Source organism: Barbatula barbatula (genome assembly GCF_947034865.1).
Source record: "Barbatula barbatula genome assembly, chromosome: 7".
Lineage (NCBI taxonomy): Eukaryota > Metazoa > Chordata > Actinopteri > Cypriniformes > Nemacheilidae > Barbatula > Barbatula barbatula.
The window spans coordinates 14774723-14790027 of NC_136770.1; the positions used below are offsets into that span (position 1 = coordinate 14774723).

General features: G+C 38.5%; 1 protein-coding gene across 1 annotated transcript; it reads right to left on the reverse strand.

Annotated features, from left to right (window-relative positions):
• Positions 1-392: 392 nt before the first annotated feature.
• bin2b (bridging integrator 2b) lies at positions 393-13670 on the reverse strand. Its single transcript, XM_079460826.1, has 12 exons — positions 13151-13670; positions 12607-12687; positions 11648-11702; positions 10738-10832; positions 10558-10653; positions 10147-10254; positions 6486-6571; positions 3343-3418; positions 3067-3149; positions 1537-2164; positions 1368-1463; positions 393-1190 (listed from the first exon to the last, which is right to left on the reverse strand). The coding sequence occupies exons 1-12, from the start codon at positions 13253-13255 to the stop codon at positions 1074-1076; spliced, it is 1626 nt and encodes a 541-aa protein (XP_079316952.1). The 5' UTR covers positions 13256-13670; the 3' UTR covers positions 393-1073.
• Between the last annotated feature and the right edge of the window lie 1635 nt (positions 13671-15305).

Sequence of the window (15305 nt, forward strand, 5' to 3'; positions counted from 1 at the left end):
TGCGGTCATAATTTACTCACACTCTTGTCATTTCAAACCTTCATTTAGAAAACGCCAAATCGACATACAAAGGAGGTAAACAATATTACTGGAATAACAAAAGGACAACAATGCACAAGTCCAAACAATAGTCTCAGTTAGCCTAATATGTAATTTAAGACTTTCTTCCGGAGAACACAAACTACATTTTGTTCAAAGTTGGTTACCGAACAGAACAGCACAGCACAGCACCATTCACTTCTAATGTAGCGACACAAAACCAATGCAACTAAAGGGGGCCAGTTAGCAACATTCCACAAAATATAGAAGTTTATGGTTCACTTTACCCCTTACCGTTCCATTAGGCCTACGTTCGTTTAACCAGATTACCCTATAAAATGCTGTAAACCTGTAGTTATGTGTTAGAAACATCTGACATAATACTTTATAACAACGGTTACCAGTTTAGTTAAGTATCAACTTTATTGTAGAAAAAAACAAGACATTTTTATTAATTTGTTCATATATGAAAACTTCACAGTCATGAAATGCTTATGCTCACATTAGAATTTTTTTATCCTGTAAACATTCTACAAAGCTTGGTAATCACTTGCTGTGCATAAAACATTAACACTGTAAAGAGTGCCACACACAACATACACACCATGATACATGAGTTGAAACTATTGAAATGGCTCCAACTAATCATCCAATACACAACAGACAATATTAATACTTATTTCAATAGAAAACATTTTCATTTTAAAATATTTTTTGCAAAGTTATTTTTCTCCTGATACATTCTTGCACATGAAGTTTTTTAACCACACAAAGCACGAATGCAGTATTCAGTTTAAGAATTCATAAAAGCCAATAAGAAGATATTCTAAATGTGCAGCTATGCGTAGTCCTGAGACAAAAGGAAGCTGTTAGAACATGTATACTACAGAAATCAAATCTGCTTGGATGTCTAGAACAAAGGGCAGACAGAGTTCATATTACAACATCTTGGGCACCCAGACAGGCAGTCTAGGGACCTTTGGTCAACATAATGCAATCTTGAAGTCGCTTCATGCCGCTTAGGACGCATGTCATCAATAGTCAGAGGAGATTTGCCGGATCATAGTCTCCTTGACAGTGCCTGATAGAAGTGTAAGGTCCTTGTACTGAATCCAGTCCTGCTCTCTCACACCCCAGATGGTGCCCTCTGGCTGCAATACAAAAATGTACTAGAATTCATTTTTCTCCTGTCTATAACTATAAACAATTCATAAAACAAATCATTCATAATAAATTGAAACACGAACAAACAACGCCTACAGTGTTTAGATTGTTTAGCTGCTCATGAGCTCATAGAAATGAGTTACACTTTAGGAAACATGTCTCACCTTTTCTTCATCGTCAATAAACGCAAGGATCACATCTCCCTTTTCAAACTGCAGAAGCATTCCTTCATCAGAGTCCTGACTCTCAAGCGCTACAGCCTAATACAAAAGCAATACATTAATATCCAAATAAAAGGAAATGACAGTGAACTTTCAATAGTAGAAGCTTAACCTTGTAGAGAAAGCCAGGTGGGTTTTCATAATCTGCCTTTTGGCCTTTCACAACGTCCTCTTCCCCCATTGATTCGCTCCCTCCAATATTTTGATTCTCGTCTCCCTCAGTTTTCTTGGAGGTGGATTGTCGAGGAGTAGCAACAGGAACAGATTCATCATCTTCGCCCAATGAGATCTTAAACTCACTGTCTGCAACAGTAGATTTGTGTTGGGTGTCTTCTGGCACATATGGATCCTCAGAAGATGCTGCAGATTCTTCCTCTTCACCTTGCTCACTGGACAAACTCTGAATTGAATGCTCCTGACCGTTCACATGCATAATCTCCTCAGTGGAAGTTGTCATTGAGTGGTCAGCGGATGCCTCAGATTTGACCCCTTCCCCCTCCGAGCACAATGATAGCCGGTTGGGTGTGTTAGTTTCGCTGTCAAATGAGTTAGACTCAGAGTCTGATATTTCAGATGTTGTGCTCCCTGTGCTCTTTGAGAGGGTGTTTGGACGAGTGTCCATGTGCGTGAGAGTGTCAGGCATGCTGAGCTTGCTCGTGGCCGGGTGATCGGAAGGGAAGGCAGTGTTACATGGGATTGGAGCAGAAATAGTAACAGATTTTCTCTTTTTAGATTTCGAGCTAGTCACAAGAGAAAGAAAAACAAAGCAAATGAAAAATAACATCTTCCTGTTTTAAGAACTGGGCAGTGAAATATATAGTGGCCACAAAAGGTATTTGGGCAGTTAACCACACATAAAAATCCCCAACGATGTGGAATCTGCATAATGATGGATCCTTTTACAGAATTTACAGAAACTTATTTTGGCTATTTTTCAATTACTGCTAAACACCTGGTCGTATGTTGGACTTGGGGTTATTTTTTGTGAAAGTATAAATTCTATATAAAGTTCACACAGGTGCCCTAACAGAGAAACCACATATGTATTTCACCGCATTTAGTTAACAGTTAAGCAACACTTTTTTGAAAAACGCTTTTTTGTAGTTTTTCAACCTTAAAAGAATGTATCTTTAATTTTCTTCTGACACTGAAATGCTCTTAACCGGACAAATTATACTCCCGCTGCTACCTGAACAGCCTCATAGCGGCTTCAACCACACTCTGTAAGTTCTGTGTTCGGGTCGCTACACACAGCCCCGCCCATCCCCTGGCTGCGGAAGAGTTTTCAAACGACATTTCGGCATTCTTTCCATCTTTTCTGTTCTATCAGCTCAGTCAACAAATTCACGTGTATTGCACTGCAACCGTATTTACAACACTAATAACAGACAACTGTGCTTATCAAACACAAGGGGGAACCCGTGAGCAAATACTTCAGTGTGTAGCTTTAACATTAGTTTCCATTACAAATATTATTTTATAATAATATAAAATATTAAATGAATAACTAAATTAGTGGCGTTTTAACATAAGTGTGGTCTAAGTGTCCAAATATTTTTGGGGGGCTACTCAGTAAATGTACTGAATGTATAGATATGTGTGCATCTGCAGAAATCTGAAAATGTATAAATGTAGATTTTACCTGTTAAGGTCTTTCATGATGAAGGGCTTTGTTGAGTGCTGATTCTCAAGCTTCTTCATTATATCATAAATGTCATGATTCAACTAAAACATAAATCTGAAATCAATCAATCAGCTACATTCACCTCTTATCTACTCAATATATGTCTATTAGTACATATACAATATATGTATTAGTTTTCGAACGGAAGAGAAACAATGCACATACTATATATTCATAACCGCAAGGCACACCCAAAATATTCATAATTTACCAAAATAGAAAAGGCATTCTTACCGAACTCATTTCCTTATAAAAGACATCCCGCAGGTTTGAGATGTTCTGGAACACGGTGACATAACAGCTTATACGGCTAAAAGCAGCAAAAACTTTAAATTATTAGAAGGAACCACCATCACAAAAAGGTACATTTTACACATGTACAGAAAACATATATTTTAAATATCTATTATTGTAATGCCACACAATTTTCTGATATACTTGATGAACGTATTTGAGTATAGAGAGCAGTCAGCTATATTGTATTTAGACTCTCTCCCCTAGCACCCTCTTTGCTAAAGTGACATCCTCTCTTTGCATCTCTAGATGTTGACACTGTCACAGACACCTTATGCTCGACACTTATATCCTGTCTAGATAACCTCTGTCCTCTGTACTCCAGACCAGCTCGTGACACCCCCTCCTGCCCTTGGCTGTCTGACATCCTCTGTGAACAACGTAGAACACTCGGGGCTACTGAAAGGAAATAGTGCAAGACCAAGAATCCTGCTGAGACAACGGGACTACCAGTCACTACTCTCCTTTTTTTCTGCTAGTGTTTCCACAACGAAAACATCTTTCTATACCACCAAGGTGAGCAATGCACCTAACACTCGGCAGCTTTTAAAGACATTTAACTCTCTTCTTTGCCCCCTCCTCCCCCACCCACTTCAGCTGTGAAAAATACAGCGACTTCCTCCGCAGTCACTGACAAAACATCATCTATCAGCAAACCATTCTCAGCACCTCACACTTCGGTACACACTACCCTCACTTGAATCTTTTTACTATCCTCTTTTGCCCCAGCCACCCCACCACCTGTCCCCGTGACCCAATCCCCTCCCATCTCCTCCAGGCCATATCCAGCATACTCACACCTGCACTTACACACACACCTCCCTGCTCGCCGGCACTTTTTCATCCACATTCAAACAGGCTCAGGTCACACCCCTACTTAAGAAACCCACATTGGACCCCATACTACTGACAGTTACAGACCTGTCTCTCTCCTCCCATTTATTGCAAAAACACTTGAAAGGGCAGGTATTCAACCCGGTATCTTCCTACCTGTCCCAAAATAAACTACTGGATGACAAGCAATCTGGCTTAAAAAAAACCACTCCACTGAGACTGCACTGCTATCGGTCACAGAACCAATGTGGCTAGCCAAGGTGGAATCGAAATCCTCGTTCCTGATTCTGCTAGACTTATCTTCAGCATTCGACACTTTTGATCACCAGCCACTGCTAGCAACCCTTTCATCTCTAGGAATCACATCTACACGAAACCCTTGGGACCCATCATACAAGCACACGGCCTCTCCTATCACTATTATGCTGACGACACCCAGATTTACATCTTGTTTAACCCAGACGATACCACTGTAGCAGCTCGCCATACAGCCTGCTTAGAAGACATCTTAGCTTGGATGAAAGAGCATCACCTCCAGCTGAACAGTGCCAAGACAGAACTATTCGTATTTCTGGCACACCCCACAGTGCAACATGATCTCACCATCCTACTTGGCGATACTACAATCACTCCTTCCACAAAAAACAAGTTTTGATGAACAGCTGTCCTTCAATGATCAAACTGCAAAGTCAACGTGGTGATGCTGATATGCCTTATTCAACATTAGAAAGGTAAGACCCCATCTAACGGAGCATACGGCACAACCCTTTGTCCAGGCCCTGGTAATCTCAAAGTTGGACTACTGCAATCCTCTCCTTGCTGGTCTTCCTGCAAATGCTAACAAACCAGACTAGCTGGCTCAGAAGGTGACGCCCCTTTTCATCTCTCTCCACTGGATTCAAGTCACCAATGCTTGCCTACAGGACTATCACTGGATTTGCACCGGCATAATTGCACACCCTCATACACCCTATCAAGAACCCTGCGTTCAGCAAACGAGCGCCAACACTAGACCCTTCTATTCTGAACAACCTTTGTTCAATTTCTGTCCTGCCTTTCATTTCAAAGTGTTTAGACAAAATTGTGTTTGACCAACTGCAGTTCTTTCTAAAACATACCTGTATTACGGACATTTTTCAGTCTGGTTTTAAGCCTGCTCATAGTACGGAAACAGCCCTTCTCAGAGTATTAAATTATATTCTTATAGCTTCAGATTCTGATGATTTTGTGACACTCTATTTTAATATCTCGACTAGAGTCTGATGTGGGCATAAAAGGGACGTCTGCTCATTCTCAGTATTCCATCCGAGATCTGGGCAGCTTATCATTCTTCAGATCTGTGGGTCAGCTGTGGCCTTGTGGTTAGAGCGTTGGGCTTGTGAAAAGAAGCCAGCAGGTCATGACTGAAGGGCCCTTGAGCAAGGCACCTTACCCCTGATTGCTCTGCAGTAATGTGCCACAGTAAAAAACTACTTGTAAGTCGCTTTGGATAAAAGCGTCTGCCAAATGAATAAATGTAAATGTAGATCTTCTCATGTGTGCAATTTGGGTGTCCACTTTGATTAGTCATCAAAATTAGACAAGCATATCTCCAGCTTCTACCAACTCCGCTTGCTGTCTAAAATCCAAAAAAAATTACAATGTTAAAGATGGCCGTCCACGCATTGATCACTTCGCACATGGACTAATGCAACTCATTGTATTGTGATATTGCGAAATCACATACCATCCGCTAACAACTGGTTCAGAATGCTGCTGCGAGATTAATTACAAATAGCCGCAAATATGACCACATCACCCTTATTCTGCAGGCCCTCCACTGCCTGACCATTCAATCCAGAATTGTTTTTTAAATGCTTTTATTGGTTTACAAGTCTTTACACAACCAAGCCCCTAGATATCTGTCAGAGCTGTTGAACTTGTATACCCCCACTAGAAGCTTATGGTCCTGCGCTCATAATCTCCTTTTAGTCCTTTCTCTAAAAAGGTATTGTTCTGGCTTTTGTTGAAACTAGTAACCTTGAAAGAGCACCTATTGTATTATTGCTCCTGTATGAAATATCGCTTAATGCTCCCTGAACTCTCTGTAAGTCGCTTAGGATAAAAGCGTATGCTAAATTACTAAATGTAAATATATTTTGGTTGAAAAACTTCTAGGACTGGATCTTAACTTGTGGCTTTTATTAAATTGTGAAAAGTTAGAATCTAGCATTTTCTAAACTGGGACTTTTTCCTTATATTGTACCCACCTTTGATGGAGATCAGGCAGTTCCTCTCTCAACTCTTTGTTAATGTCTTCAAATACCTCCTGTGCTTTATAGAACTCCTCCTCAGCCTGAGTGGACCAAAAACACAAATATCAACACCAAATTAGTTGAACTACAACTGTAAACTGTAAAGATATTTGGACGAATGCTTGTAACCAAACAGTTATAGGAACCCATTGACTAACATAATAGGAAAAGGTACAATGGTCAAAGGTCAAAAGTGCCCCAAAACAGTATGCTGTTCATTCTTCAAAATATCTTATTTTGTGTTCAACAGAACAAAAATGTATCAATGTGGAACTGTTTGGTTAAGCATTCTTCCAAATACAGGGATGCAAACTCATCTGGGGTGAAAAACGGTGACAACGATGCAAGACCCCCGAACGCCATATACTGTTTATATATTTATATTCACAGAAGTTAGTACAACCATCACATTTTTGTAAATATCTTATATCTTTTCATGTTACAACACTACAGTGTAGCAGAGTGTCATTTCTTCAAAGTAGTGAGTTTACAGCTGGTATAAAAGTGTACATTTGCTAAACCCTCAAAAACCTCAACATGCAGCCGTTAATGTTTAAACCGCTGGCAACAGAAGTGAGTACAAATGTGAGGGGTGTACTTCTGTGAGATACAAATTGTAACAATTATTGTAATACAGTATTTCATATTATTCTGATCACAAAATCAGAATAATCCATTGTCTGATAAAAGTGTGTAGGATAGACAACCACATGAGGAGTTCATTTAGAAAACAGATAACTCTGTTTTTATTCATTTTAATAAATCATATATTTTTGTGTTATCGTGTTCTACTGTGTTACTTATCCGTATTTATTTTAGTTATTATTACTTAATCAAAACAACACAACGGTTTAAATTATATTACTTGAAATGCACAATAAAAACAAACTTGAGTTATCTGCTTTTGCAAATGGATATACTCTTTACATATCATTTAAGGTGCTCTGTTCACACAACAGCTTAGAGTCACAGCTCTAGTCTAAACATGTATGAACTGTCAAACTCGTAAAACTATTTGTACAGCATAACTGTAACCATAGTGACAGATCTCCATTTTATTTTTACGCAAGATGTTGCGTTGTAACAACATCAGGTGTGATACTATCCACAATGTTGAACTAAAAACTAAACGCAACACTTGCATGCATACAGTATGTTGTACAAGAAATCTGCCGTTGCATTGTGGCATCTATGAAAGCTATAGATCGACTGCGCAAAAGCAGATTGCCATCAGATCCGTTCACTCATTAGCACATTTAACGTTACGGGGAGTGATGGTTGAGATAACAGACAACTAGTTGTCCAGTACGATTCCTTTTACACATCAGGGCTTCTCCGTAAATGTGGTGATAGCGGTCACAGTATGTTAACGCACTTACCCAGTGGTGTAGTGGTGCCTGGAGAAGTGGGTGTACCCTTCATTTATGCTACCATTTTTAAAGCGACACAGCAGGTCTAAGGATGACCGCCTCTGTGTTATAATGTAGACAGGTTTCCACGCTCGTTTTATGCACATTTTGAAGTTTCGTATCAGAAATGAGTGATGGCCACAGAAGAGGTGCAGATTCTTCAAAAAAATGTTGACTTCCTTGATATGTGCATTTTAAGACTTTTAGAGTGCAAATGAGATAACAATAGCTAATGTACAACCATGTCTGTCTTTTCATGATTATAAGTATCAGTAAAAAAGTAGACTCATGGTCAACAAGTGATTACAAAATGTCCAGTTTTGAGTGAACTATCCCTTTAACTTTTTGAGTAATAACAGACATCAAATTACAAAAGTTGCAGATACTCGTTTTTTTATAATTAAAACAGCTAAGAATATAGAATATCTAAAAAATTTAAGAATATAGAACGAGAATTCATTTAGAAGTTATTCATTTGAAATATTTGTAACATCAGGCTATAGTCGTTTTAACCACAACCAAAACACACCCGAGTAAGGCATGTGCTTTAGTATGAACTAGTGAAGGTCTGGTCATGTTTTGTCTTGTCACACTGACATTACCTAAAACGTGTAAATTATGGAGGTAAAATGATTTGCATGTGCAGGATTCAATTTGTGAAAGTGTACATGAGATGGCAAGCACCAAATTAATTTGCATGCACAAAAAAGTTTTGTAAAGGTAAAGTATTAAGCGGCAAGCTAAAGAACATAAGTTTTGCCGCATTGCAGCGTTTTATTCAACTTATTTATGTTACATACACAAAGACAAGTTCTGACCAGTGAATACGTTTTGCAGTTCATAACACCATTGTTTTGCTCGCACAACTCTGTTTACAGACTCGTAATGCTTTTGGCTGTATTTCAGCGCGAAAACCGTGCATGAACCGTGCACTAATTTTTAGTTTGCATGATGTCAACGCTTTATCCGTGAAGAATATTTGTGCTCGAGATGGACGCGGATGCAGAAAGTCAAGTATACCTGCTCCTTAATGACCACGGGTGCGCAAACTCCCGAGAGCTGTGGAAAGTGGAAGAAAGCGACGCAGCAACCATTTTGCACCTGTTTTTAGATTAGACAGATGATCTAACCCTGACATTTCTATGCTAAAACATATAGATACTTATATTGCTCTCTTTCACAGTTAAAGTGACCTCGGCTGGGCTTCTGTCAAAAGCAACTCCTACCTTCTTTCATTTGATTTGACAGAAATGCTCGGCTTCCTTCATTTGATCGGCCATCTCAATAAGATTGATGACCACTTCTAGAACGCGGAGGTAGAACAGATCTGAGATCAGCCATAGGCGCTTTCTAAAATATGGCAGGAGATCATTCAGTTTGTCCTGTTATTGTAATTTTTCCATGGAGTGTCATAAAAGTTGTGAATGGGGAACACGCCGTATGCCAGTGCATAGTCTGCATACCCTCAACTACACCACTGCACTTACCCCATATTATGTTTCTGGGGTCTGCTCCGTTCCTTTCAAGGCAAACAAAACAGCGCGCCTTTACCTCTTGCTTAGTGATGGTTGTGTTGAAGTAAGTCAGAAATGTCCAGTTGAATTGCTGCGACATTCGACTAACATTACATCTATTGATGCATGAATAGAGTATGTGCACTGAATCTGCGCAGCATTCAAAACACAGCCCACAAACTGGCCACTTGTAATTTATTACCACAACATCTGGACATGATTCTCATAATTTCATTCACTGCGACCCGTCCAAAGACTCACAGACCCCCCTCACCCCCATTTTCAGAAACTCATTGGATCTACACGGATTGCAATAATTACACATTTTGAATACAAAACTGTGCAATGAAAGTGACAAGTTGGCATCCCTGCGAATACCTTTCTGGGAGTTAATCAGAACAAAGAAATCTATAGATTTGGAATAACTCAAACAGAACTATACCTTTAACATCTGAAGCACCTTTTGTGAAACAGAAAGGTTCTTTGTTGTGAACAAAGGGTTATTCGGATTCTAGTCTGCTAAATGACTAAATATAAAAATATAAGAGATTTAACTGAATTGTTCTTTGTGGAACCAAAAACAGTTCTTTAATGGCATCGCTGTGAAGAACCTTTAAAGCACTTTTTTTAAAGAGTGTAACCAGTAATATGTCTAAGAAGTTGGAGAAACAGAAAACCCAAATGTTAGCTGACCTTGACTACTTTGGCCTCGTCTTTCTTCTTTGTGTTCTGTTGGGCTTCCAGATGATGGCGAGCTGAATCATAATCCACCAGCTTCCTTCCTCGTTTGGCTACTCTTTCCTGCAAGAGCCTAACATGCTTAAACACTTTCGAAAAAACATGCTTCAACAAAAACATACATTTTCAACAAACAATATTTTAGCAAAACTCCCACCACCATGTTTGCTATGCAAGCTAGCAAGTAGCCTTTTTTGAATCAATGAGATCATCGTATGATAACACTTTATGCAACATGTTTTATAATAGGCTATTGAATAAATAACTGCAAGTTACAGGAATGCTTGTGATAAGGATATGTAGTTTGTGTAATGTTGTAATGTTATGATTTGCAATCTGGGAATTTAGTTGTTTTAATGTACAAACTTTGACTTCTTGGAACTGCCCGGTGTAATTTTCCATTGTCCTAACAACTTGATCGCTCATCTTTTCCTCAAAGTCATTCCAAAGAAGATCCTCACACTGTAATATAACCCAGATACAAGCTGATCACAGGAAAAGAAGAGGGACTATATCTAGGAAATCTACCATTTAAAGAAATCTTACCTGCATAATGGAAGTCAGGTTTTCTACGCCATCCCAGTCTGATTCATATATATCTTTAAGTGTCTGGGACAGGCGTTTGGACGACTCATGCATCGCTGAAAAGCAAAGACAAACATCATGGTGGTGACTGTGTATTCTTTTGAAATCAATATTCAATATGGCAATAGTCCCAAATGTCTATATATATTCCTGACAAGTAATTTCACGGAAAATATTCTGAGCATTGTGGAGTATTACGGTAGCCACAAAAAGCAATAAAAATTTATCATTTTAGATCAGAAACTGATCACAAAAATAAATAGTCTGTAAACCTCAAAAATTATGAGACAGTCGAAAAGTGAGATGTAGTGTGGATACAGATTAATTAATTATTAAATCCTATTTGAATACTGAATACGGGTGAGACGACCAAAACACAAATAAGTCTGGTAAATTGTGTTTCCATCAAAATTGTTCATAGGGGTAGTACGCCCACCCCTTAAGAGGGAAGGTTGAATACATTTATTGACTATTACACAATGAGCATTTTCACTTCCATTAAAAACACACATTCAGTTCCCCAAAACCTGAATCAGAGAAACACGGGGAGGACCATCTGTTTGATCTCATCTCATGGTCACAGCAACCCACTCACTCTGACCTTGCAGCCTACAGACTAACTACTGGTAAAGGGTTAAAAACTGTAATTTCCTCTCGACATCTGACAACTTGTATTTGCGTTATTTTCAGTTTTTCAAACATATAAAATATTCTTTATTATACTGAATAAAGTATAATAAATGAACATTTTGAAATGAACAACCTTTTTTTTAATTGCTGCAAAGACATGAAGTTCAACGTTTATATATATATATATATATATATATACACATATAATAATAGCTATAACATACTTATATTAAAACTATACCTTTAACCGCAATGTAGTAAGCCTTAACATCCTTATGGAGCTTGATTCCATCTGCCTGTTTAGAAAAAGAAAACAACCACGTAAAAAAAGGGTTTCCTTGAAGCCTTTAGACTCAAGGGCATTTTGAAAAATGTTGAGAAAGAATGTTCCTTCTAATCTGCTTCAATGGGTATCTTATAGGAAATGGAAAACTTTCAGTTTTCATCATCGGTTTTAAAATAGAAAATGGGCAGGGAAGTAAATGATAGCGGTTTCCTTGTGTGCTTACAAACACTAATGCTCAGTTTCACAGACAAGGCGCAAGGATACAGTAGTCCTAGACTAAACTGAACACTTGAGCTATCTTAACTGAAAATGAATTGACCTCAAACAGCCATTGTTTTGTCTTAAGATTTACAGCGATAATCTTTTTTCCAAGGCATTTTTATAAAAAGCAACTTAAATATTCTAATTTAACTAATGCATAGTCCTGGCATAAGATAGGCCTTGTCTGTGAAACCGGCCCTAAGGATTTTAATAATGCTGTAGCACCAGGGGTCCATGAACCAGATATTTTCATCGTCATATGTCAACCCATTTTTACCATAATAATGTTATTTCAGGAAATGATTATACAGTGTTACTAATAAAATTTAACTTTTAATACTAGGGGTATCCCTGGGTTGGCCGAGAGGGGGTCCCTGGAAAGAAAATGTTGACAATCCAAGCTTAAACAATAGAGTAGACTAAAGCAACACTGAAAGTCTCACGTCACATTTACACGTTTTCTTAAGGTGGAGTTTCCTGTGATACGGCAAGTCCAATAATGATTCAATCGGTGTACATACAATACACCTAACCCAATACAGTCCCTTAAGACGACAACAGTGTCATTATACAGACTTGTCGTGCACAGCCATCTGTTACTTGCTTAAGGTCAAATAACAACATCTCTTTAATGACACCATCAAAACAAATACCTGCTGTTTGCACAGATTGGTAGCGCACTCTTCAAACTGCTCATCTTTCGTCTCAATGGTTTTCCCTAACTTCTGCAGGACCTGAAGGCAAACACAGTAACACACCCCGATGAAATGATTTCAGATGATGAGGAGCCTAAAATATGACCCAACATGCGGTTTCAGGTTTGCTGCATATTCAAGCATTGCAGCAATTCCTCATGACAGGATTGTTTGCGGTGGAATGTTCCACTGAATTCTCAACAACAAAAAACACAAGGACATTGTTCGTGCACGTTTATAAACTGTAGACTACTACGACTAAACATTAAAATCAAGATGAGAGGGAAGAGGCAAGGGAGGAAGTTATTGAGGGCAGGAAGTGGCAGTCTGTGTGCTCTCATAACTGCATTTCAAACTGTTTTACCCAACTGAAACTCAACCATAGAAAACCCTGCGTGCCAAGCGACGTTTTGCTTTGGGACTTAACTATATATTCAAGCATCAATATGCACGCACAAACACATAACTTACACAGCATGCTGAACTTTATTGCCACACCTACCTTCTCCTGAGCGCGGTTCATTGATTTCTGAAAGCGTTTGGCCAGGATGCCAGCACCCGCGCCGATGTTACCCCCAATGTTTGCACCCTGTTTTGCTTCTGCCATCTTCACTCAGATCGGCTGGCACACACAAGCGCGTTTCTCTTAAATGTCTCTACGCTTCCTTCTATAAACTGACGGTTCCTGGGCGGAGTGAGTGAGCAGATAGAGGTGTGTGATGGCAAAACGTGACACATGCGCGTTTCCACTGCGATCAGAAGTCGCGTATTAGTTTACGAGGCATTCCCGTCTTGCCCAAACGTGTTTGGAATTCTGCTGATATAGACATGTGACGTGTCAACCAGTCAACTAGGTACTTAAGTGCTTTACTTTTGCCTTTTTAAAATGCTCATTGAAGTAAATAAATGTTGTTGGTAAGTTTAAAGTTGCTGGATCGTTTGTAAACCGACGTTATGATGATCTGTTGGACACCACTGTCTGAATGTCATCAAACGCTTGATTTGTAAGTAAAGGTTTGCGTTTTAGTCACAAAAAAATATATGTATTTATATATTTAAAAAGAAATTTCAATTTCAACAGCTCAGATACACAGCATAGTGATTCTGTGCGTATTTATTACACTTTATTTACTTTACAAGGCTCCTAAAAAGATAATTTGCCCCACATTGACAAATGCAGTTCCGACATCACCACAAGGGGCAGTACCGGTTAGATTTTATTGAACAATTTATTTATAATCACTGTGTTGAACATTGTTTCGTTCAGTTTTCATTCTTGGATCACAACTCTTGTTAATGATTCACTGGCTGCGTGTTCAGTTCATTTATCGGCATACAGTTACAGTACAGATCAAATCATATTTGTAGAATCGGTTTAAAGTTCCATTTTAATCAGATAGTTCGTCTGCAATATTTAGAAACGTTCAATGTGATGCAGAGATGGCAAGGGAAAACCAAATATTTCGACTTTATATCATTCTCAAGCAGTGAATCACAATTCAAAATTTCCCCAAGTAAGAATAAATTCAGTATATATATATATATATAACAATTATATAAATTAGAATTTTTTAGTACCTCATTGAGCAAAACAATGCATTTTTGTTTGTGCAAGCTTCTAGAAATATTTTGGACAGATATGACCCAAAACATCCTGAAAAAAATAAGTTGTGCTGTGTATCCCATGTCACCCGCTGATAGTTAATGCATCTTTCCTGTTGCTTATGTGGCACTAGCCAAAACCATAGGATTGATGCCAGGCAAAAGTGTATGTCCAGAATGTATAATGTATCGCCAGAATGCACTTTAAGTCACTTTGGATAAAAGTACCAATTTATAAAAAGTGCTAAAACTAATGAATTGGACTCTCTACCTGAACAGTCTGGAATGTTTAATGAGGTGTTAACCTCTGGGCGGAGAAAGCCTGCATTGCCACTTCCTGCACACTGATACAATGTTTTTCATTGTTATTGTCCTTTAAATATAAATCATTCAACATACATGTTTTGACAAAACAGTTAAAGGGATAGTTCACTCAAAAAATAGACACTGTCGGTTAACAATATTATTTTAATTACAAAACAGTATAGCCACTATTAAATATATCACTGTTAATTACATCCATTAAATAGTTTAAATGTGATGATACAAATACATATCAGTCTCTTCTTTATTAAACAATGTTACCCTTTCAATGTTGAAATTATATTTAGAAATACATTTGGATTTGTGCATCGGCAACCATCAGTCTGTAATACACACGCATACAGTTATGTAATGACCTCCCTTGTAAAGCTCTTTTCCTCTGGGTCATGGAGTACAAAGACTCCCCCACACATTACCATCCCACTTACACACAAACCAAGGCCCTCCCCCAGTACATACCACTTCTATAGACGGAACGTTACCAAACCCCCAGTGTCTCCTTGCGTTTTTCAAGACTGTTTGTCTGTCATCTCATTCTGAGCTCAAGTATGCAGCAATCATGAAGCCATAGACCTGTTAGCTTTACTTTACACAGAATATTTATCTAATAAATATTTGGACACCAGTGGTGTGAAACTAACAATTGGTTAAGGCCATAAAACAAGAGTTTACATTGTTGGTCTTTGGACACAAGCAGGTGTTTGTGGGCTGTGAATGAGAACAAAATGTTC

Excerpts from the sequence above, each read along its gene's own strand:
- bin2b (XM_079460826.1), bottom strand. The coding sequence starts at position 13,255 with ATGGCAGAAGCAAAACAGGGTGCAAACATTGGGGGTAACATCGGCGCG. Across the intron at positions 3,150-3,342 it reads TTTATAAGGAAATGAGTTCG|TTGAATCATGACATTTATGA; the intron begins GTAAGAATGCCT and ends TTTATGTTTTAG. Across the intron at positions 1,191-1,367 it reads TTATTGACGATGAAGAAAAG|CCAGAGGGCACCATCTGGGG; the intron begins GTGAGACATGTT and ends TTTGTATTGCAG.